At 45.0% G+C, this 23946-nt stretch overlaps 1 protein-coding gene across 4 annotated transcripts in view; it reads left to right on the forward strand.

Annotated features, from left to right (window-relative positions):
* The window catches only part of LOC126412339 (ankyrin repeat and death domain-containing protein 1A-like), a 692368-nt gene that overhangs the window by 442250 nt on the left and 226172 nt on the right, over window positions 1–23946 (forward strand). For all 4 annotated transcript variants that reach the window (XM_050081884.1, XM_050081882.1, XM_050081885.1 and 1 more), the window contains exon 4: window positions 12152–12250. In XM_050081884.1, the coding sequence (XP_049937841.1) occupies window positions 12152–12250 (99 nt within the window). The remainder of the gene's footprint in view (window positions 1–12151; window positions 12251–23946) is intronic.

Raw genomic sequence — 23946 nt, forward strand, 5'->3', positions numbered from 1 at the left:
GAATGTCCAGATAGCGTGATGCAGTAATCGTTTCGGATCTGAAAAAAGGGGCAATGATTCCTTTGGAAGAAATGGCGGCCCAGACCAGTACTTTTTGAGGATGCAGGGACGATGGGACTGCAACATGGGGCTTTTCGGTTCCCCATATGCGCCAGTTCTGTTTATTGACGAAGCCGTCCAGGTAAAAATAAGCTTCGTCAGTAAACCAAATGCTGCCCACATGCATATCGCCGTCATCAATCCTGTGCACTATATCGTTAGCGAATGTCTCTCGTGCAGCAATGTTTGCGGCACTGAGGGGTTGCCGCGTTTGAATTTTGTATGGATAGCGGTGTAAACTCTGGCGCATGAGACGATACGTGGACATTGGCGTCATTTGGACCGCAGTTGCAACACGGCGAACGGAAACCCGAGGCCAATGTTGGATCACCTGCTGCACTAGCTGCGCGTTGCCCTCTGTGGTTGCCGTACGCGGTCGCCCTACCTTTCCAGCACGTTCATCCGTCACGTTCCCAGTCCGTTGAAATTTTTCAAACAGATCCTTTATTGTATCGCTTTTCGGTCCTTTGGTTACATTAAACCTCCGTTGAAACCCTCGTCTTGTTGCAACAAAACTGTGTTCTAGGCGGTGTAATTCCAACACCAGAAAAATCCTCTGTTCTAAGGAATAAACCATGTTGTCTACAGCACACTTGCACGTTGTGAACAGCACACGCTTACAGCAGAAAGACGACGTACAGAATGGCGCACCCACAGACTGCGTTGTCTTCTATATCTTTCACATCACTTGAAGCGCCATCTGTTGTTGAAAATTGTAACTACTGTAATTTCGAAAGTTTGTCCGCGTGAAAATGTACTGTTGTCCCAAGCATATTGCAACAAACGGTGTATTTCTATCGCTGCTCGTTTAGTTTTTATTGCCGTTTCAAATATACCGGTCATTTTTGAAACACTCTGTATTACATGTGCCCAGTACTTTGTAACCTCCAAGGCGCTTGGAGTGGGTTGCAGGAGATCAATCTTCGTGCAGGATGTAGGGCACAAAAGGCACTGGAGCATGTGGCTTGTGGTTTGTTCTTGTCCACAATCACAGGACGTATCTTATGAAGCCCCATCTCTTCAGGTTGTCTCTGGATTGTCCAACACCTGATCGTAATTTGTTTAAAGATTTCCACAGCAGCCAGCTCTCGTTGTGTCCAGGTGGTAGTTCTTCAGCTTCTGGCGTCTGCAGGTGAGGCGTCGACTTCTTCCATAACTCCAGCCTTGCCTTCTCTGGTAAAATGGTGAGCTTCTCGGATGTTCGCAGGAAGCTCTTTCGCGATCTCAGCCGTTGCTGTGGTGGATTATGTCCATGCACTGTCCTGTTCCACTTTCAGTCACTCCTTGTTGGCAGCCACCGTTCTGCGTATCCATGGTGGCGCTATTCCAGCCAGGCAGTAGAGCTTATCAGTTGGGGTAGGTCTTAAGCAACCTGTGATCAACCTGCAGGTTTCGTTGAGAGCAATGTCTACTTGTCTGGCATGAGATGACCTGTACCAGGCTGGAGAATCATATTCCGCAGTAGAAAAGCACAGTGCCATTGCAGAACAGCGAATAATTTGTGGATGTGATCTGTAGAAGTCTCATATAACTGAGAAATACGTAAGAAATGCGTATGACTAACGTCGAATAACTGCTGTCCACACAATGAAAATTGTCTCATCAAAATCACTTCGGCCGCTCAAGATTCTATCCGTTTACGTTAAGTTTATTGCGATTGTTTTCCTCTTCAAAATGCGTTGGGAACAGCGTCTGTAGACTGTGTAGCCAAAAGTACCAACGCAATGTGTAAATAACATAAAAACACTTTGTGTCAGAATCAATCAGCTCGAACGGGACAAATGGTCACTATTTCCGATTTAGATGCAATGTACAAACATTAGGAATGTGCTCGCTAGGTTACTTATATCTTCATATTACGGGCCAACAAGATCCTAATGCGTAAAGTTTGTCAATATAGATCCGATTTGTTAGTCTGTCGGTAAGAGTAGCTATAGTGAGAATTGTAGCCTTCTGTATTACCAGAAAAGCAAATGTTAAAAAGAATAATTTCTCGGAAAATAAATGCTATGTAAATAATTCTTCTAGGACTCCAAAAAATTAGACCATATAGTACAGCATCACTAAGTAATATGAGAACTTTTTTTTAACTTAATACATTATCTGTTGGTTCTTCAGTCCATATAAACACTGAGATAATAGCCTTTACAGGGGATGATGGTGTTGTGGTCTTCAGTAAGCAGAGGGGTATGATGCAGCTCTCCATACTGCTTTATGCTGTGCAAGTCTCTTCGTCTTGGAATAACTACTGCAAACGACGTATTTGTACATTTGAACCTGCTTACTATGTTCAACTCTTGGTCTCGCTTTACGATTTTTATCCCCTACACTTTTCTCTTGTACTAAACTGATGATTCCTTGATGTCTCTGAATGCGTCATATCGAACGATATCGTTTTACCATAAATTTCTTTCGTCCGCAATTCAACCCGTTTAGGACCTATTCATTAGTAACACATTTAACCTTCAGAATTCTGCCGTAGCACCACATTTCAAAAAGTTCTGTTCTCTGTATCTCTGCACTGCTTATCGTCTATGTTTCACTTGCGTACGCAGCTACACTCCAGAGAAGTGTCTTCAGAAAATATTTCCTAACAAATTTACACTCATGTTCAGAGAAAAACTGAACATCTTTAACGACTAAAGATGGGGCGTTAGTATCGTCTGCAAAAGTGATTAGCATTTCAGTCATCTCAGTTTAGCATGCCTAGTAAGCACAGGGTCCGCCATGGACCCTGATCACTTGTTCCATGCTGATGGTATCGACGCGTCAAATCAGTCCTGTGATATAGCTATCCATGCTGTATTCACCTGGTTCCAAAGTTCTTCTATGGTGGTTGGCGTTGGTTCACAGCACTGCACCTGTTTTTCAACATACCCTACACATTTTCGATTGGTGAGAAGTCTGGTGATCTGGTGGACCAGGGTAAAAGGCTGATATCCTGTCACCAAGAACGCAGGTGTTCCTGCAGCAGCCTTTGGTCGTGCATTGTGAAAAATGGCGTCCGAGGCGTCTTGAAAAAAGGTTATTGCTAGGGTCGCAGGATGTCATTCACGTAGGTCACACTCAACATAGTGCCCTGGACACACGCCAACTGTAATTTGTGGTTGTGCCCAGTAGGACCCCACACCGTAAGGCTGGTATGTCTCGTGTGAATGCAGCCACTATGATGCCGCTCTCTCTGTCCGCGGCGAATCAAAATGCGGCCATCATTTTCAAACAAATAGGAAATGGATAGGTCCGAAAACACTGTCTGATGCCATTCCTATCCACAGTGACGTCGTTCCATTCATCATTGCCTTGTAGCATGTTTCTGCACCTTTGTCAAAGGTAGGCGGAGAAGTGGTCGACTCGCACGGAACCCATCAATAAATGGCGACGGACTGTCAGCCCTCGTAGGGTACGATGTGTTACACTGTTCCACTGTTGCGCCAGAGTCGAAGAGAACTCAGTTCTGTCCTGCAATGCCGTTCGGATGAAGTGTCGATCTTCTTAGTCTGGATGGTGTGACCCCGCCCATCTCGTCGTGTTCTACGGCCTTTCGTGAACCATTCTGTACACACCCGTTGCGCTACCGAAACATTTCGTCCCACACGAGCAGCAGTTTCCCGTATGGATGCATCATATTCTCTCGTGCCAATAATGTTCCCTCTTTAAAACTGACTGATTTGACGGTACGTTTCGCACACAGATCTTCGAGGCATCCTGCACGTCTGCACAAGTCCGAATGATCCATTACCTTCGGTTTATAGCGGCATCGAGAGCCGCAGGCACGTTTTACCGGTAGGTAGTGTTGCACCGCAGTATCGATGTTGACCATGGAACCGCAGGTCGACATGGTTCAAATGCTAATCATTGCGCAGAACATACTAATGTACATGTCCTGTTAATATGAACGTCCTATCTCAAGTAGTTCAAAGTGTTCTGTTTTTTTTCTGAACATGAGTGTATATTAGATGTTAACGAATTCATCTTTTTGAGAAAGTTGCTATAGCCAGTTAGCATTTTATATCGTCTCTACTCCGACCTCTGCCAGTTATTTTGTGCCCAAACAGCAAAACTCATCTAGTATCTTAAGCGTCTAATTTCCCAATCTGATTCCCTCAGCGTCACCTGATTTAATTCGACTACATTCCATTACATTTCTTTTGCTTTTGTTGGTGCTCATCTTATACCCTTATTTCAGGACAATGTCTATTCCGCTAAACTATTCTTCCAAGTGCATTGCTGTCTATAAGCACAGTGTCACCTTCAAACCTCAAAGTCTTATATCCTCTCCCTCAACTTACATTCCTTATCCAAATTTTTTCTTTAGAACATGCTCAACTTACAGGCTGAATAACAACGGGGATAGGCTACAAACCTGTCTCACTACCCTTCAAATCACTGCTTCGCTTTCATGCCGTTCGACTCTTACAACAGCTGTCTGATTACTGGAGAAGTTGTAAATAACCTTTTTTTCTCCATATTTTGTTTCTGCCGTCCTCAGGATTTTAAAGTGTATATTCCAAAAAGCTGTGATTACTGATTTCTCTAAGCGTACAAATGGTATAGTGGTAATTTTGCGTTTATATAACGTATCTTCTAACATAAGTCGAGCAGTTAGTATTGGCTCGTGTGTTCCTACATTTCTCCGACATCCAAACTTAACTTCCACGAGGTCGGCTGCTACCAGTTTCTCCAGTGTTCTGCAGATAATTCATGTCACTATTCTGTAGCCATAACGTATTATACCGATATCTTGTCCGCACCTCCTTGCTTCGGAACTGGAATCAGTACAGTCCTCTTCAGGACTGACAGGATTTCGCCTGCGCCGTTTGTGCAGCAGGTGGTTAAATGGAATACAATGCTTAAATAGTCGGGATGCCTACTGGTTTGCCTTAAATTTCATTTAAAAGAATTAGCATTCTTGTATGACATATGAGACAAACCAAAAGGGCAGCCTAATAACATAGGCATTTTGCATATCTCACACCATTTTCAAGCTCATTTGAATAAATAGAGGACCTAGAAGGTGCTCTTGTTAAGTTCAGCGAATGGTCTTTGGAAAGAAAGGAAACAAGAGTTTCGAATGAAAGACCTTTACAGACATTCAAAGTAATCATCATTAGTTACAACACACTTCTAACAGCGATTGTAGAGCTGTTGGAATTGGCAGAAAACGCTTCTTCTGTAATCGCTCATCGTGTCTACGGAGAGCGAGTACCATTTAGCTGCCAGCAACAAGCGATGGAGTTCGTACAAGTTCGTGTAATGCACAGAAATCCCAACTGTCAACCATCTAGGTCTTATTTACAAATTAAACGTGTCGTACAGTACAAAATGTACGTAAATTGCAACCTTCATAATGAGCTTAATCGTGTTATTTACATTCAAAACACTTAGAAGCTGAGAGTAGTCAAACATAAAACCTCCGTACAGCAGATTCGTCGCAGCGCAGAAGCGATTAGCTGCTCTTGAGGCTTGTTGCGAAATCCTTTGACATTTACTGTACGTAATAGTGTCACGATCACAGGCTGGAATGCCACGTACTGTACCAAACCTTCACTTTGCAGGTTCTGAGAATTAAACAGATTGGTACCTCTGAACTCTATAGTTTATTGTACAAATGAATAGTCACACAGTGTGTCCACCACAGCTTTCTTTCCTCTTTCAACATGGCTTTGAACAATCTTTTTCTTTTCCTCTTTCAAACACATCATCATTTCCTACTCATTCAACCTATTTAATTTTCTCCATTTATCTCCAAAACCGGATTTAAAAGTTTTTTCAAATATTTCCTCTATTTCTTCCTATTTGTCCAAAGTTATGAGACACATTTAACCACACTGTAGATACAGTATTTGCCAACCCGCTACGTAGATTTTATGTCACCATTTTTGGCGTCCTACCTGGATAGCCTAGTCGGCAAGATCGTTGCCTGCGTACCGCAAGCTTCCGTGACCGCTTCCCGGTACGGCACTCCGTGTCACGAAGTTACATCGCTGTTATCTACTACCCACCCTTTCCGCCCCACTACCTGGTCTCCACCCACGCCGTCCACTTTTGACCTGTTACTCGCACGAATGGTACCCTGCAGTAACGACTAACGGCAGGTCTCCGTATATTGCTTTTTTCCCTTCACCTTTATTTCTGCGTATTTGCACACAGCAAAATAAACTGCCGCGCTGCGACATACCACGAAAATTTTTAATTTTGGAGGCAAGTGTAGTTATCCATAGTTAAAACAGACCCAAGTCTAGGTGGCCAATAGATACAAGTAAGAAGCATCCTGGCGCTGACATCTAGTGGTTGAAAAGAAAACTGCTAAGACAGTTCATATTTTCTTTTGAATTCAAAGTGTAGAAGTGCACTTTTATCTCTTGGCTACCAAGAGACTGCAACCAGTTTTTGGGTTTCCTGGCAGAATCTTTAAGAAAAGTCGTTTAATTTAAATATTTATATTGCTTTTTCGTGATTTATCGTTATTATTTTGTTTCCTACGCAATTCTTTACTGTTATAGATGGTTTTAAACTATAAAAACATGTTCTCATCTGCGGACTATGACTAAACTCTATAAAGAGCTTTGTGCAGATAATAATTTACCACCTGTTAAAAAGGGTTACTATACATTTGTGTTCAGTACCGGCTTCAATCTGGGTTTCTATACACATTGTGCTGATACTTGTGACGTGTGACATGTTGCAGAATTTGATAGTTCATCGAGACCAAAAGTGTTCAGACTCTGACCCTTGAAATAGAATTACATTTGCGTAAGGAACAGGTAGCTAGAGAAGAAAAAAATAATCCAAAAGAATGTTCAGAATAAGACAGTTCGCAAATAGCAAAATGTACGTGTGACATGAGAGTCAACTCGCTAGTGGATGGCAAGAAATTGCTTCATGTCTTTTATACTATGTGTGTATATTGCCCACATCAGCTAAACGCATCACAGCTTTTAGTGACGATGCTGAGTATCAATGTAAAAATAAATATATTGTAAAGTTCTGGCATTACGTTGCCAAGATCACACACAATGAAACAGTAGATCACAAATTCATAATTTCTAGACATTCCTATATGGAATGCGACCAAGGTTTTGAAAGTATTATGAAAGTTGCCAGGAAAAAATCATTGGATTTTCGTACCTGATTAGCGAGCATTGCTCATTTAAAAGGCCAGCAGGAAATTTAAGGTAGTCCAGATGATTGACAATGATTTTTTCACACCAAGTGGACTCAAGAATTATTTCAAACACGTAGTGAAACGTTTTAGAAAAATGTAGTAAATGCATTTTCAAAAGGAGTCACTCTTCATCGTGTTTTACAAAGTATCTCTCGACGAGAAATTTGAAGATTTTCAAAAGTTTTATCATAAGAAAGTACATCGTGTTCCCTGCTCTAGAACTAGATAACGAAAAATGGGAGTTGACATATCTGAAGAACAGAGATATACATACTCTTCTTCCCTTTGTGCCACCAGCACATGATTAATTTTACCAGAGGCTTCCATACCATGAAGCTACAAGAACGCTGCAGCGAGTTAATCAGAATCATGAAGAAGTTAATCTTTACTCAGAAAATGAACATGGCAGGATTTTAGAAACAGACACTGAGCACACTCAGTCGTGTTCACCTCAAGTAGCAAGTTACTGCCTGCCATTGAAGTGCTCCTATAATGCCGCTATGATCCATGACTTTTAATTATTAATAAAAGATTATTAACTGGAAAAATTCAGCACTAATTGTTCTGCATAAGGTAGGAAATAAAGTCTCAAAGGTGTGCAAATAATTATTTTTTCCTCAAGTTGTTCATGGAATTTTCTGGTCTCAACGTTGAACATCATTTACTCAAAACTAACATTTTCTTGTTTATACCCCTTGGCTTCTAAGAGTCTCAGATGAAGGTCGCTAATCTGCGAGCGCCATTTGGTGGTCGTAAAGAGTGAACTTGCAACTCCCGGGAATAGTTATGAGAAGCAGAGAATTATATCAGCGCTCGGCGGTTGCGAAAATGGAACACCTTATCCACAGAGTAATGAATTGGCGTGGAAAAAGATAACGAACCATAAATTTATTTTAACTGTGCGTTAATCTTACTGAAGTTCTTCCTAGCGAAATTCACTGTAATCATCTTCCACAACGGGCGTTATATAGTGTCTGCGGCAGATTGGATAAGTTTTCAGCTTATGATTATACCTACGCTATACTAACACCGTGATTCGGTAGTTCTGGTACACTACATAGGTAACATAGTAAATAGTAGGATTACCGGTAGTGTTAGTAGCATTCGTAGGGAAAGAAACACGAATGTGTCAGAGAGAAACTGAGAGCTCTTTGCTTTTTTGTTTGTCTGCTTGTTTGTCTTGCACGTATCTTCCACGTTACTCCATTGTGTGTCTTATACCACTACAGAATACAAATTGCATTTTATGATCAACTTCTGCGTTTTTATGTAACCAAATCAACTACTTTTGATGCAAGTGTAGTTCACATGCTCAAACATCATATATATCGTTATTTTGTACTCAAAAGAACGTCCTTTATCGTGATCACAGGCAAGAGTTGCCTGTTATTATTGATAAATGCAAAAGTTGTTTATGAATAACAGACAGATGTTTCATGTAAATTTGACGAAATATTAAAGCGATGTTTCATGAATTCCTGTTTTGCGATATCCTTCTTATTTTACCTTTTTATTGAGGAAAATCCGTTTTATAGCGCTACATGAAAAATCTGTAATGTTTTCTTTATTTTTACTGTAACGTCCCTCTATTTCATATTATAAAGCAACAATTCTCAAACAAAACCGAATTAAACACTGACAGTTTCAATTTTGCTATGAATACAGTTAATTTTTAAGTAATTAATTGTCATTCAGTTTCTAAACAGTTCACTGCTTTCGATTTCTAGAAGAATCATGCAAGAGACAGATCGCATACGCAAACAAAGCAATTGTTAAGAGGTAACGCCCAACTGGTATGCAACACATCTAATATACAGGTAACACAGGTACGACCTTAGCTTACCAAAGCTGTAGGAAAATTACCGTAGTCTAGGTTTACTTGCGTTATTCTACGATAGCCTACCGTAGATTTCCAACTCTATTTATCACTGTAGTGAGGTAACCAACGCAGCAGCGTCTCCTGCAGATGAAGATTCATAATAATTACCGTCTTTTCACTTAACAATACAGTTGTAACTGTGAATATTAAAATGAGTACCACTACCACACGACTAAATTGAGGGCAAACATTCAGAAACGTTTGTACAGAGTTCGAGTGGCGCCTGGGGAAAAAGTTAGCTTGAGTTGTGGATTTCTAAACGACGTACAGTATAGATTATGTGATTTACCGATATGACCGGTCCAGGCTGGAATAGACAATCTTCAGAATTAAAATATGCAGAGTAGAATACATTGGTGAGACAAAACATTATGCCTACCTGCTTTGCAGCGTGTTTTTCCACCTCGAGAATGCAACACATTAGCTATTCTGTGTGGCATGGATTTGGCGAGTCTTCGACAGGTCTTCTGGAGGTACGCAGCACCATATATCTGCGTCAGGGTAACGCAGATCTCATAAATTAAGTGCCAGTGGTAAGTGGGGGCACATATGAGGCACAATGGCGTACACGTATGTTCATTTGGTTTCAAATCATGTGAATTTAGTTACAAATCAGGTGACTTTAGTGGCTAATATATCACCGTGAATTCAGTGTCATGCTCCTGAAACCAGTGCAGCATGTGTGAATAGGACAGTCACCAGCTAGAAGATGCTAGCACCGATGGGGAAGACATCAGTTATGAAGCAGACAAGAGGCTCTCAGTGATTTTGATGTAGTACACAGTTTTCATGACGCGTTCGATTACTAAATCCCATGGAAGCCCAGATGAATGACCCTGTTGTCCGTGGCGCGGCGCATGTTTCAAGCAACCGTTCGCTTAGGTGACAGCCTATGTGGACGTGACCATCGACTTGAAGTTACAGGAAACGTGATTCATCCGCTCAGGCGCAACTTGTCCATTCATCACCAGTCCAATCTCGGTTGTCCCGTTTCCACTGCAACTGTGGACGACGATGTCTTGGTACCAAACTGGGAACACCCAGGTGTTGTCGGATATGAATGCACACGTTGAAAAGTGTGCGCTGATCAGTGCGCTGCGAAGCATCTGTGCGTGCACAAGCAAAGTACTTTGTCGTCAGATCTGCCGCAAATCAACGCCTATTCTGCTTTAGAGTCAGTCCCTGACCTCCACGTTTTGTGATCTGTCGTGAATATCCAAGTGCTTGTCGTGTTCACCCTTCTACAACTTTCCATCAATGTTCACGACCGTAGCATTCGAACAGTCGACAGGGTTCACCATTTCCGATATGCTTGTCCTCAAGTGCGGGGCCATAAAAATATGCCGTTTGTCAGTCGCTTGTGTCAGTGCAATCCCCATTTGTACCCGCATGAATGATCTCCCATGCGTTTCTACTCCTATTATTTATAATTCTTACCGCGCCACGTGTTGGAAACGCCATCATTCATTCTCACTGTGGGAACTGGTCGTAGTGTTTTGGCCCACATTGTAACTGTCAGAGCATGACAGCTTGATGTCCTGTCAGCTGATGCCGGTGACATGAATCGTAATCAGAATATTTTTCATCTGAAGATGATCTGGATGGGCCGAAACCGATATTATCAATGAAATACAGTATGTTTCCAAAAGATTCATCCACTTTCCCGGGGCTGCATTTACTATGTGAAAACAGAATGTTGGGATGAATTTTAGTGAAGGCGTCGAAACAAAAATCCAACTTTTCCCACATTTGCCGTTTCATGCAGTTTTCATGCAATTTTCTACTCACCCACGCGATGCAAGGAGATGCTGGAACTGTCTGCCATTGTTTTCCACGCATTTCTGACATTTTCTCAAGAAATTGCGCATCACACCGTGTAATTCTCTTTGAGAACTTGAATAAATTGACTCGCAGGTATTGTCCTTGAGCTCGTGTAAAGTGCGCGGATTTGTTGCATACTCTTCATCTTTTAGTTTTCCCCACAAACATAAATCGCATTGGGTTAAACTCAGATTCTAGCAAGTCAGATATTGTTGCTAATGAGTCTGTCATGGAATACATCGTGAATTATGACCTATGAGCCCTTGCCGAATCCTGTTGAAAAAAAAAAAAGGGAAGCTTCGTTCTCTTTCACTCAGTTCGTTTAAAAACAAATGCAAAATATTTTGCACGTATCTTTCACTGTTAGCTGTGTCATTAAAATAAGTTGGACCTGTTGTTCTGTCACCGCTAACTAGCCACCACACTCCTATTTTCTGATCTTGAATGGGTTCCCCATGAAGCAAAACAGATTTATAGGCACTCCATCGTCGACAGTTTTGGGAATTAACAACCCGTGTAAATGGAACAGAGTCACATCTGAAGACAGAATGAGGTAAGGATCTATTTCTCTAGTTTCAAAACCCGTTCGGAAAATTTATTTCTGTGCGCAGGATCAATAGGTTTAAGATATGACACTGCTGTTACTTTGAAGAGTCTTAGCCCACGTAACTCAACAGCTCTCCGTGTATAGGTGCAAGAAGTTCGTATCGTATACAAACACTCGTTCTGGAATGGAATGATTCGGTATTGCCACTGTTGCGTTCAAAGACTTCACTCATACACACGTGATGTTTATTTCACAGTTTGAATGACGCTGGCCGAGAAGGTGGGTAGTTTGGCACTAACAGGGAGACGCGGGACGCGTTCGATCAGCCTGCGCGGTTCTGATGCCTGGCAAACACAACCCGATGGCGGGTGCGGTCATCAGATAAATGGAATACCCTGTACATGAAAGATATACCATTGTAAAATCGGATTGTTCTCCTGGGGTTTTTTGTATCCTATGCGTAAGATAAAATTTACCTCGAAGATCCATCCTCTTGTATGTAGAAGGTATGAATGCGGATGAATCTTTTTGAGAAACACTGTACTTGATATAGAATGTATTTCATTTAAATAAAATGTAAAAAGAAAATTGCGTGATTTTGTATCTGTCTTTTAAGGTGGCTGTGCCTTGTCTGTTGCAGTATGGTCGGGCTCCCATCCACTGGGCCGCCTCCCGAGGCAACACGGAGATCATGGAGATGCTCATCGCCGCCAAGTGTGACATAGAGGCCCGAGACAAGGTACGCCTCTCTTGTACACATGTACATCATCTGCCAAGCCGTTTTAGATATTAAACTCAGTGAGGTCGAACAATCAGCGCGTTGCTAGCTAGTGCCTTGTATATTTACCGTTAACACTCCAGTGTATATTTGTCACCCACTTGTTTTACAACCACTTTCTCGTAGGTGCCCGAAACGTGGAAAGTCAAATTTACACACAACGTACATTGTCTTAAACTTAATACGAGGGGTGTTCAGTAAGTAATGTGACGCACTTTTTTTTATGAAAGCTGGTGGTTTTATTCAGCAATCCAATACACCATATTATTCGCCACACTTCTGGCTACAAAACCCTGTTTTTCAACATAATTTCATTTCAATGCGACACCCTTACGGCACCACACTGGCAGGTCTCGTATGCTCGCATGATACCACTCTACTGATCGACGTCGGAGACAACGTCCTACTGTATCAGTAACCTCGCCATCATCTACGTACTAGTCCGCCCCGATATCTGAGTGATCTGTGTTACGGATTGCCGTCCTACAGGCCCGGGCTCGATTCCCGGCTGGGTCGAAGATTTTTTTCCGCTCAGGGACTGGGTGTTGTCTTCATCATCATTTCATCCCCATCCGGCGCGCAAGTCGCCCAATGTGGCGTCGAATGTAATAAGACCTGCACCAAGGTGGCTGGACCTGCCCCGCAAGGGGCCTCCCGGCCAGTGACGCCAAACGCTGGTTTGCATTTCCATCTACGTACTGCTTCCTGCAGAGTGCGTCCTTCAATGGGCCATACAGACTGAAGTTGAGAGTGAGAGATGTGGGCTGTTGGATGGTTAAGGAAGAACAGTCCAGTGAAGTTTTCAGAGCTCCTCTCCACTGCGCAGACTTGTGAGTGGCCTTGCGTTGTCACGGAGAAGTAGAAGATTGTTTGCATTTTTCTGGCAACAAACACGCCGAAATCGTTTACTCAGTCTCCTGAGGGTAGCACAATAGACTTCCGAGTTGATAGTTGCACCATGATGGAGCACATCAGAATACCCTTTCAGAGTCCCAGAAGACTCTGCCGTGAGTTTACCGCCTGATGGTGCGGTTTCAAGATTTTTCATCAGAGGGGAGGTGGTGTGACGCAACTGCGTGAACTGCGGTTTTGTTTCCTGTCCGAAGTCATGAACCCATGCTTCATCGCCTGTGACGTTATTAGACGAAAAATTGTCATGGTCAGCCTCGTAACGCGCAAGCAATAGAAGGTCCTTCGTTGCTCTTTATGGTCTCCTTTTAAGCGGCGAGAAATCTGGTGGGCACACACACTTGAGTACCCCAATAGGTGGAAAAGTGTGTCAGCACTAACAACAGAGACATCCTGTTGCATAGTAAGGTGTCTGATTCTGATCCGTCAATGACCTCGAACGAGAGTGTACGCACGTTCCATCATTTCAGGAGTCGCAGCTTTTTGCAGGCGACCGGCATGCGGGAGATTGGACAGATTTGCGCGACCTTGTTGAGATGATGAGTGATGCCTCGCCATCGACTTACTGCCAGGTCACCGTAGACATACTGCAAGCACCTATGAATATCTGTGATGCTCTGATTTTCCACCAAAACAAAAACGATGACAGCTATCTACTTGGAAGCCACCTCTGTTACGGATGCCAATTAGAGGCTGCGTATAGCGCCTCCAACTATTGAAACTTCGCGAAGCGGGAATATTCCACGATGTCTAGAACCAGTTCCGCGCTTCTTCAACCGAAATTTGCAATGAAGAAATACGTTGCACTACTTATTGAAAGCCCTTCCTACTTTATAATAAGGAACCACTCGTGAGTAATTAATATACAGTTAGTAGATAACCAGTGAGCTGTTGTATTTATTATACTTAATTCGAATGACTGATTCCGGAGTTCTGCAATTTCAGCTTCTGACGTACTTGTGGCAGCCCAATTGAACCAAAACACTGAGTTACATAAAGTAAACCAAAACATAACTAAATGGAAAATCAATGGTACTATTGTCGTGTCGTCACTTACTTTTTGTTTCAGCTATCATGAAACTTCACTAGCACTATTTTTCGTCTTTGCATTGCGTGCAAACAAGGACAGGCATATTTCACGCTGACTGTACCACTACTAATCTTCGATGTGGCTACATTTTGCATCACTAGACTCCTATGTACTTCAGTGTTCCGCTTGAGTTGGACTGTCACAAGTAAATCTCAAAATGGAGTTACACAGTTTCGACATCGATCACGTGAACTAATAAAGGAGAAATATGAAAATAAGGCCTTCACTCAAAAATTTATTTTTACAGTTGCATTCTTAGTCGGTAAAAATGGAACCATTATATTTGTCCGTCTCTCTGTTAAGAACCCTTTTTCTCAGAAACGGACACCCGTAGCGTGTTAAGATTTACGTCACATACTAAGATCTACTGTCCCTGGGAGGTGTAAAAAACGTTAGCTTCGAAGTTAATTCACTCAAAAGAGACGGCCATTTACGTTGCATACTTTGACACTCATAAACTCGCTCATCAAAACCTAAATGGCACTTCCCGTTGATCTAGAACCATGAAATTAGGCAAGAAGCCAGGTTTCACAGTACAAAAAAAGAAAAAAAAACGTTAATTTGTAATTATAACATAAAATTTTCTTTTTTGTGTTTTGTTATCAAATGGCTCTGAGCACTATGGGACTTAACATCTATGGTCATCAGTCCCCTAGAACTTAGAACTACTTAAACCTAACTAACCTAAGGACATCACCCAACACCCAGTCATCGCGAGGCAGAGAAAATCCCTGACCCCGCCGGAAATCGAACCCGGGAACACGGGCGCGGGAAGCGAGAACGCTACCGCACGACCACGAGCTGCGGACATCTGTTATCACTCTGCCTCTCCATCCGTCTGTTAGACCACTTTAAATTTTAAACTTAAAATTAAAAAATTCTGGAAAGTCTTGCAATTGCTGGGACCAATATTTTGTCGGTATCGTTAACGCAAAAATCGTCGAGATTCTTGATTCCCGGCGTGCGTTAACTACCTATAGAGGGTGATCAGAAACAATCTGAAGAGCTTGTAAGGGTGTTGCAGCGTAGGTTGTGCTGAGGAATAGTTGCTAAGAAAAAAATTCGATACGGTGGGCCGATTCCGAGTTAATTAAAATTGAATTAAGGCAATCAGGCCCTTGCGGGCGCAAATGCCAGCGGCTCGCCAGATACGATTGGCGTCAGTTGTTCTCATAGCGTAGATGATAGCGCACGAGACTGCTCAACCTTTGGCTCGTGTTCGATCCACCGTACCGTCCCATGGCCAATTTTCTATCGCACTCATGTTTCGTTTTAAAAAACAAAACAAAGCACACCTTTGGCGAAACTGACTCTGTTGTAATTTGAGTACGCAACGACCAGATTGGCTAACGTCAGTGCTAATTAATTCAGAATCGGCGCAATATGTACAACTGTATATACGAAGACAGTAACTTGTTCGCGAAAGAACAGTTACTGTTGATGACCGTGCAGCTTTTCCGTGGAATAAATGATAACAAACTGACAACCTCAGCTCCCGACAGGTGTTGTTGATATACCTCGATGTGGACAGCTGAAAATGTGTGCCCCGACAGGATCCTGCTTGCATGGCAGACGCTCTATCCATCTGAGCCACCGAGGACACAGATGAATAGCGCGACTGCAGGGACTTATCCCTTGCACGCTTCCCGTGAGACTCGGGTTCGAGTCCCGGTCGGGACACATTTTCAGCTGTCCACATCGAGGTATATCAACAACACCTGTCGGCAGCTGAGGTTGTCAGTTAGTTATCATTTATTCCAGGGAAAAGCTGCACGGTCATCAACAGTAACTGTTCTTTCGAGAACAAGTTACTGTCTTCGTATAATAGTTAAAGGCGACCCAGCCATTGACCTTCGTCTGTGCGAATGCGCACAGGTTGCCCAAACTCTTACGGGAATCGCCAAAGCGTGTGTGAGTAATGAGTGGGTGGGCAAACGTCTATAAGGTACAATACATATGTAGAATTGTGGACGGTTGGGAATGCGAGTCTCACAGGAAGCGTGCAAGGGATAAGTCTCTGCAGTCGCGCTATTCATCTGTGTACTCGGTGGCTCAGACAGTCCGGCTTTCGCCGCCGTGCAGTGCGGACGTGTTGTTATTTCCGCCTGCGGAGCGCGCGCGCTCGCTGTTGTTTACATTTCAGCGGCCGTCACTTACGTGTCGCTTACGTGCACTAGAATTATGGCCAACCGTTTTCGAAAATCAACTTTACGTTTTAACTTCTGCAACGACTACGCACGACCAAAGGCCTTGGAAGTGGAACGCTTCCTACGCGACGTTGCTAAGATCCCAGCTTCTGACATCTTGGGCATCCATTTGTCCATATTAAGCAGTACTGTGTACGTCAAAGTCGTCAATGACGCGGTATGTGAAAGAATACTTCGTGACACCAACCATGGATTACGCTTTTGCCACGCCGACGGCAATGTCGGAGCGGTCACTGTCGACCATGCCGGCTTAGGAATGCGCACCATACGAGTTTTCGAACTCCCGTTCGAGCTTCCAGCGGAAGACGTTATCGCGGCTTTCCGCCCCTATGGCACTGTACACGGCCACACTGCCGAACGCTGGGCGCAATTCCAAACGTACCCTGTTCTTAACGGTGTACGGCAGATCACCATCGACCTCCATCGCCACGTGCCATCTTACCTGCAAATTAGCGGGTGCCGCGCGGTTGTCATATACGACGGCCAACCCCTGTTCCGGGTGCGGCAAAGAAGGCCACCTCAGATCCGAGTGTCTTCAGCGACGAATCACCCAATTGCCAGCCGCTACCGTGGCACCTCCGGCTCCGACTACGGTTTTACCGATCACCTACGCATCGGCGCTCTGTTCTCCTCCCACCGGCCGCCGCCCATCGGACCATGCACCGGTGACCCTTCCAGCTGCTACGGATACCGCTGGGGCCGACGCGTCGCGCTCAAAGCCTGACGCTACTCCAGCGCCACTACCAACGGCGACGACTTCCGACACCCACCCGCCTGAACATATGGACGCCCCTTCATTTGACGTTCCCGCGACGGCCTTCCTCTCAGAGCGACGCGACTCCCTCCCGTCTTCCGACACGGAGGGATGAACCCGCAAACAACGTTCACCTAAGAAGCGCAAGAGGAGGCGCCGTACGGTCTCGGAACGAGACGGATCACCACCCCCCGATGCTCCAGAGGCCGTCCGACCCGACGAGGCCTCGGAGAACCTACACGACGATACGAATGACGGCAACATGACGCCGACTGTGGATACGTCGATGCCTACTCTACTGGCTCACTCAGGTGCTCCTGAACCAATGGACTCCACAGATGCGACTGCCGCCGAGACGTCCTCTGCCCCTACGACCGAAGTGGAACGTACGACCATCACAACGACAACGCCTTCAATGGTGTGGAGTGAGGACGTCGATGAGGAGCCGGACCACACGCTGGGGACAGAGTTACCCCAGACGGAAGCATCGTTAACGGCACGACTCACCGTTGCCTCGTCCCTCTTCATCCTCCGCCGGTGGAGTTCCCCTCCACGGCGGGTTACAGCTCCAAACCTACCGAATAGCGACGATCAACACTAACACCATTAGCTCACCCGTGAAACTTCAACTGCTGCGAGAGATGATATGGGCGTCGGACGTCGATATCGCACTACTACAGGAAGTACACCTGGCCACACTACCAGACGTCGCGGGATATAACACTTATCCTTCTCCTGGTGACCACCTGGGACGCGGCGTAGCCATCTACGCCAGAGAAGGCATTCCAGTGGCCGATATCACATACCTTCCATCTGCCAGAGGCATGGCCGTCACCGTCATGGGGACGCGTATCATCAACATTTACGCTCCGTCAGGCTCCACCCGCAGACGCGACAGGGCCCTCTTCTATTCAGAAGAAATCGCTCCTTTGTTTCTTGGACGCTGCGAGCATTACTTGCTTGGGGGTGATTTTAATTGTGTCTTGCACCCTAAAGATCAAGTGCCCCACTACAACCCCTGTCAAGAACTGCGTCTTGTCGTCCGAGATCTGTTGCTCCGCGACACTTGGGAAGTTCGGCACGGCGACGCGCCTGGACATACTTACCAGACGAGTCACTCCGCGAGCCGCCTTGATAGAATTTACGTCTCTCGGGAACTCACACCTGCAGTCCAAGGTGCAGAACTTTGGCCCCTGGCCTTTTCGGACCACTGTGCCTACATCTGCAACATTCTCTTCCCCAAGCAAGTGGTCTGGCGTAGTCGTGCACCGTGGAAGCTAAACACCTCCCATCTTCATGATCCCGAATGTCTTCAACGTGTGACCGAGACATGGGCCACCTGTGAACGTCGCTTACCTAAATACTGCACGACCTTGACCTGGTGGCTAGAATGTGCCAAACTTGCCATTCGACGTACTTTGATTCAGTATGGAAAGGAAGTTGCTACGTGGCGCCGGCACACTACCGACTATTTCTACGCCGTTCTCCGCGACCTGGACGCCCAACCGCCCACCCCCGACACCCAGAGGGAACGCAGCAGGATTAAGGCGCAAATTGTAACTTTGACACGCCGTAGACTGCAGGGGGCTATGGTGCGAACCCGACGTCAAGATTCGGCGGAACAAGAACATCCGACCATGCATCATATCGCCTCCGATAGGAAACAACGACGACGACAACTCATCACCGAGATCACCACCTGTCGCGGCCAGCACGTCACTTGCCAGGCCGAAATCGTCAGTGCCTTTGTCGACCACTACCGCACAATGTACCAGGAGGAGACTACCAACAACCACGCTGAGGAGTCTGTGTTACCACACGTAACTCGCACCCTCACCAGCGACGAAGCGGACGAGCTGCTGGAGCCCATTACGCGTGACGAAATCCACGATGCAATCAAAAAAGGTGCTCTGAATAAGTCACCTGGTGTCGACGGATTGCCGATAGAATTTTATCGCGCTTTCTTCACACTAATGGCATCACGGTGGACAACGATGTTTAATGAACTGCTGACGGTAGGGAACGCCGTACCGCCGTCCTTCGTCACGGGAATTATTATACCCATCCACAAGCCGACACCAGGTGTGACGACAGCACATTACCGTCTCCTGACTCTGCTTAACGCAGACTGTAAAATTTTTACACGCCTACTGGCAACGCGATGCCGCAAGATCCTGCCTAGCATTCTATCCCCGGAACAGACAACTCCGGGCGGCTCAGTTAATATACAAACGGCCACAGGAGAATGTCGCGATTTAATTGCACTGGCAGCGGCGTGCAGACTCCGTGCCGCAGTGGTTGCCATTGATTTTGACAGCGCATTCGACAAATTGCGGCATCTTTTTCTGTTCTCAGTGATGAACCGCATGGGTTTTCCACCAGCCTTTATCGACGTGATCCGGCACCTGTACGGCACCGCCGAATCTCTGATTCAGGTTAACGGCCGTGTGGCGGGACCAGTGGCGATCCGGCGTTCCGTACGGCAAGGCTGCCCACTTTCGACCCTACTGTATGCCATAAGCCTGGAGCCACTCATAGGGAGTCTGACGAGCCACCTTTCTGGTCTCACTTTGCAACAGCACAGTTTTCGATGTCGTGCGTATGCGGACGACCTCCTCCTCTTGATCCGCTCACGGAGTGAAACACACACGGTACTTGATTTGATATCAACGTACGGCACTGCAGCGGGCAGTAACATGAATGTGGCTAAATCTGCGGCGATGCCCATTGGACGCGGCCTCTCACACGAAGACTTAGCACATCTCCCGTGTGTACAACAACTACGATATCTTGGTATCATTTTCACCTCCACCGTGCGCCGCTCCGCTGCCATCAATTTTCGGCGTACACTCCAAACTATCCGCATGACGGTGCGACAAAATCTTCTCCGACGACTCGATTCTTTACAACGTGTCCAATACCTCAATCAACATGTGGCGGCCAGAATGGTCCACATCGCACAGGTCCTCCCGCTGCCATCAACTATTGGACGCAGCCTTCAGGCTGCCCTCGGATACTTCCTTACAGCCGGTACGATCTTTAAGGTCCGCTGCGACACGCTCACCCTTCCCCCGCGAGCAGGAGGCCTCGGCCTTGTCAATGTGCGACTCCGAGCGGCGTCCTTGTACATGTCCACCATGCACAAGCAGTGGCACGGGGGCACCTCCCTTACGCGCAGCTTGCTGGAAATTCTTGTGCCCGCGACCATAACACCACCAGTACCAGTCGGACACATCAAGCACCATTTGACGCACATTTCTGATTTCATCGTCGACTTCAGTTATGCTCACACACACTTACCGACCACGCGTCCTCCTCGACCTAAAGATTTTTACACCCCTCTCCTTCGTTCCATATCCAGCAACAATATCGAACTGAGACATCCGTCCACGCGGTGGTCAACGGTTTGGCGCCACATCCACCAGCCTTTTCTTCCCTCCAACGTCCGGGCAACATGGTACCAAGTCGCAAATGAAAAATTCGCCACAAACCATCGCCTTCACGCCATCGGACTACAGGACTCTCCACTTTGTTCCATTTGCCACCTCGTGGATGACGATGTCCATCAACTGACTTGTACTGCCACCAGTGACGTCTGGAAACTTGCCCGACAGTTCGTAGCCTGTTACCTCCGCGTTCCGCCGGACTCGATTGACCCATGGACTTTTATCCATCCTGAGAATACTTATTTCCCCGCCTCCAAAAATCATGCGATTGTCTGGGTCAAGGGATGGACGATCACCTACATGTATAATGGTGGCGACAAATCACGCCTTGATTTCTGGCAGTACTTACAAACCGCCCACAGTGAAGTCGAACAGCGACCGCGCTACCGCGCCTTCTTCGCCAACTACCTACACGCGATCTTTACTTCACCCCCGTTCAGTTGGATGGTGCCACACGCCGACAGCACTCCCGCCCCCCCCCCCCCCCCCCCCTGCTGACATCTGAGACTCCCTGCGCTACTTTCTACATTGTAACCCACAGTGGAATAGGCGCATAGACACGCGCCTCCTTTCTTTAATGCACTACCCCAGACAACACTGGTCTTTCCCTCACTTCACTGTATATTGCTTCACATCTCTTAGATTACATCAGACCTATTATTCTTTTTTTCCCTACACCATGTTCATAAAAAAAAATAAAAAAATTCCTCGCCTTGTACGAGTATATTGTCTTGTGTTACTTTCGCCGGAAAGATGGCATTTCTGTTGTATTTAAGTTTGTACCAATAAAGATCTTTTTTTCCATTTACCCTTTTCAAAAAGATGGATAGAGCGTCTGCCATGTAAGCAGGAGATCCCGGGTTCGAGTCCCGGTCGGGGCACACATTTTCAGCTGTCCACATCGAAGTATATCAACAACACCTGTCGGCAGCTGAGGTTGTCAGTTATCATATACAACTGTATTCTGAACGATTTTACCTCACCACAGTGTACCCTGCCACACCCTTACTAATTTTCCAGTCTGAATCTGACAACCATGCATATATAATTAGACTAGCTGTGGTACTTGGATTCTCTCGGGAGTTGATATGAGATAGTTTGGTAGTTGGAGTAAAAAACTTTAAAGTACGTATAAGAAATAAAAAAAAATATTGAAAACATATTACAACTATTACCAATATCTTTTTATAAACAACATATTTCATTTTGTTATCCAGGGTATACGTGTGCAAATTTTTCAAATCTCCAACTCGAGAGCAAGCTACGTGTAGTTCACGGTGAAAAAAGCGAGAGTCTTTGAGGCTGATGCAGCAACATTTTAAAGTTCGTGCTTACACATTGTTAATTGTAAAATTATAGGCTAATTTGATTGGAAATTGCTGTCTTTTAAATTGGAATGGCATTTCAGCAGAGATCAGTGATATTCTGGGAATAAATAGCGTATGTCCTTTATACTTTCAAGTTACAATTTCGTCTTCAATGATGTTATTCGACAGTTGTTTGAGGATCATCCTTGTTTTATTACATAGTTTTGGTGAGATGAGACTTTTGAGTAGTATGATCAGAGATTCAGTTTTAAGTCGAACGCAATGTAGTGACATTCCTGGCTTTTGCAAAGAGTTTAGAAATTCTGTAGAAAAATTTCACACATTTTCAACGTTTACGATCGTGTCGATCGATCTGTATATTTTATTTTCATCGGGTATTTTCTTTTGAATATATAAGTCGATATCGTCTACGATATTATTTTTAGTTGCCAAAATTGCCCTTTTAAACAACCAGTCCGGATTGGTATGACTGTGAACAATGCTTCGATAAATTTGATCGGTGAGTTCGTTTTCAGCATGGCTATGTTTCAGACATCACCGTTGAGGCCGAGCGGTTCTAGGCGCTACAGTCTGGAACCGCGCGACCTCTACGGTCGCAGGTTCGAATCCTGCCTCGGGCATGGATGTGTGTGATGTCCTTAAGTTAGTTAGGTTTTTCACGGTAAATGATGACAGCCAAAACAGTTGCAGGATAAAGATTTATTAAAATTCTTGACCAAGGTTTCGGTATATAAAAATATACCTTCATCAGAAGTAAAAAATCTAAAATTACATCCTGCAATGGAGATTAATAAAACAATTTTGCCAAAAGGCGTCGTCAGTAGTTAAGACACCATTTGTACAACATGATTATGGACACAGGGTCGATGCGAACACAGTTTAGCATCAGTACTTCGCCTGTGAACTATCGTGACGAGAGTGTGAAAGCACTAGGGCAGATGGTTTCGTCGAGAGAGGGTACTTGTGGTACGTTTAAAATCTTGAAACTTAGTTAGGTTTAAGTAGTTCTAAGTTCTAGGGGACTGATGACCTCAGAAGTTAAATCCCATAGTGCTCAGAGCCATCACCGTTGAGTTTAATGAGGCCGGTCGTCCGGTCAGTTGAATATGCGCCTTAGGCTATTTGTCAAAGCTTTTGGGCAAAATGTGCTGTTGTTTCGCCTTTCGATAGTTCAACACTGATAGTTTTTGTTAGTCGCGGTATTTGTATATGTGGCCAGAGATGTGATTTCTTTTAAGTATGCATTGATCGTGCCTGATGGTGTTGGCTTGGGGATAACTGGAAATGTTTGTCGAAATTCTCCTGAGAGTATGAATAGAGCTCCTCTCGTCACCTCAGAATTTCCTAGCAAGTATCGTAGTGTTCTGTCCATGGCTTTGGGAGATTTTTTATGCACCATTATGCATTCGTCCCACAAGATTATTTTAGTCTGCTTTAAAGGTTCACCCCGTCCAGATGCCCCTAGGATTTTACATAACCGGGATTGTTCTTCGGCTGATCCCAGCGGAGGTTCGAGTCCTCCCTCGGGCATGGGTGTGTCTGTTTGTCCTTAGGATAATTTAGGTTAAGTAGTGTGTAAGCTTAGGGACTGATGACCTTAGTAGTTAATTCCCATAAGATTTCACACACATTTGCACATTTTTTGTTTGATTGTTCAAAATGGTTCAAATGGCTCTAAGCACTTTGGGACTTAACATCTGAGGTCATCAGTCCCCTAGACTTAAACCTAACTGACCTAAGGACATCACACACATACGTGCCCGAGGTAGGATTCGAACCTGCGACCGTAGCAGCAGCCCGGTTACGGACTGAAGTGCCTAGAACCGCTCGGCCACAGCGGCCGGCTGTTTGATTGTTCCTCGGGTATATTCAACGGAAGTTGTTGGGTGGAATGGGCAGTTCGTCCTCCTTCCGTAAGTGTGG

This window comes from Schistocerca serialis, chromosome 7 (assembly GCF_023864345.2).
Source record: "Schistocerca serialis cubense isolate TAMUIC-IGC-003099 chromosome 7, iqSchSeri2.2, whole genome shotgun sequence".
NCBI classification, from domain to species: Eukaryota; Metazoa; Arthropoda; class Insecta; order Orthoptera; family Acrididae; genus Schistocerca; species Schistocerca serialis.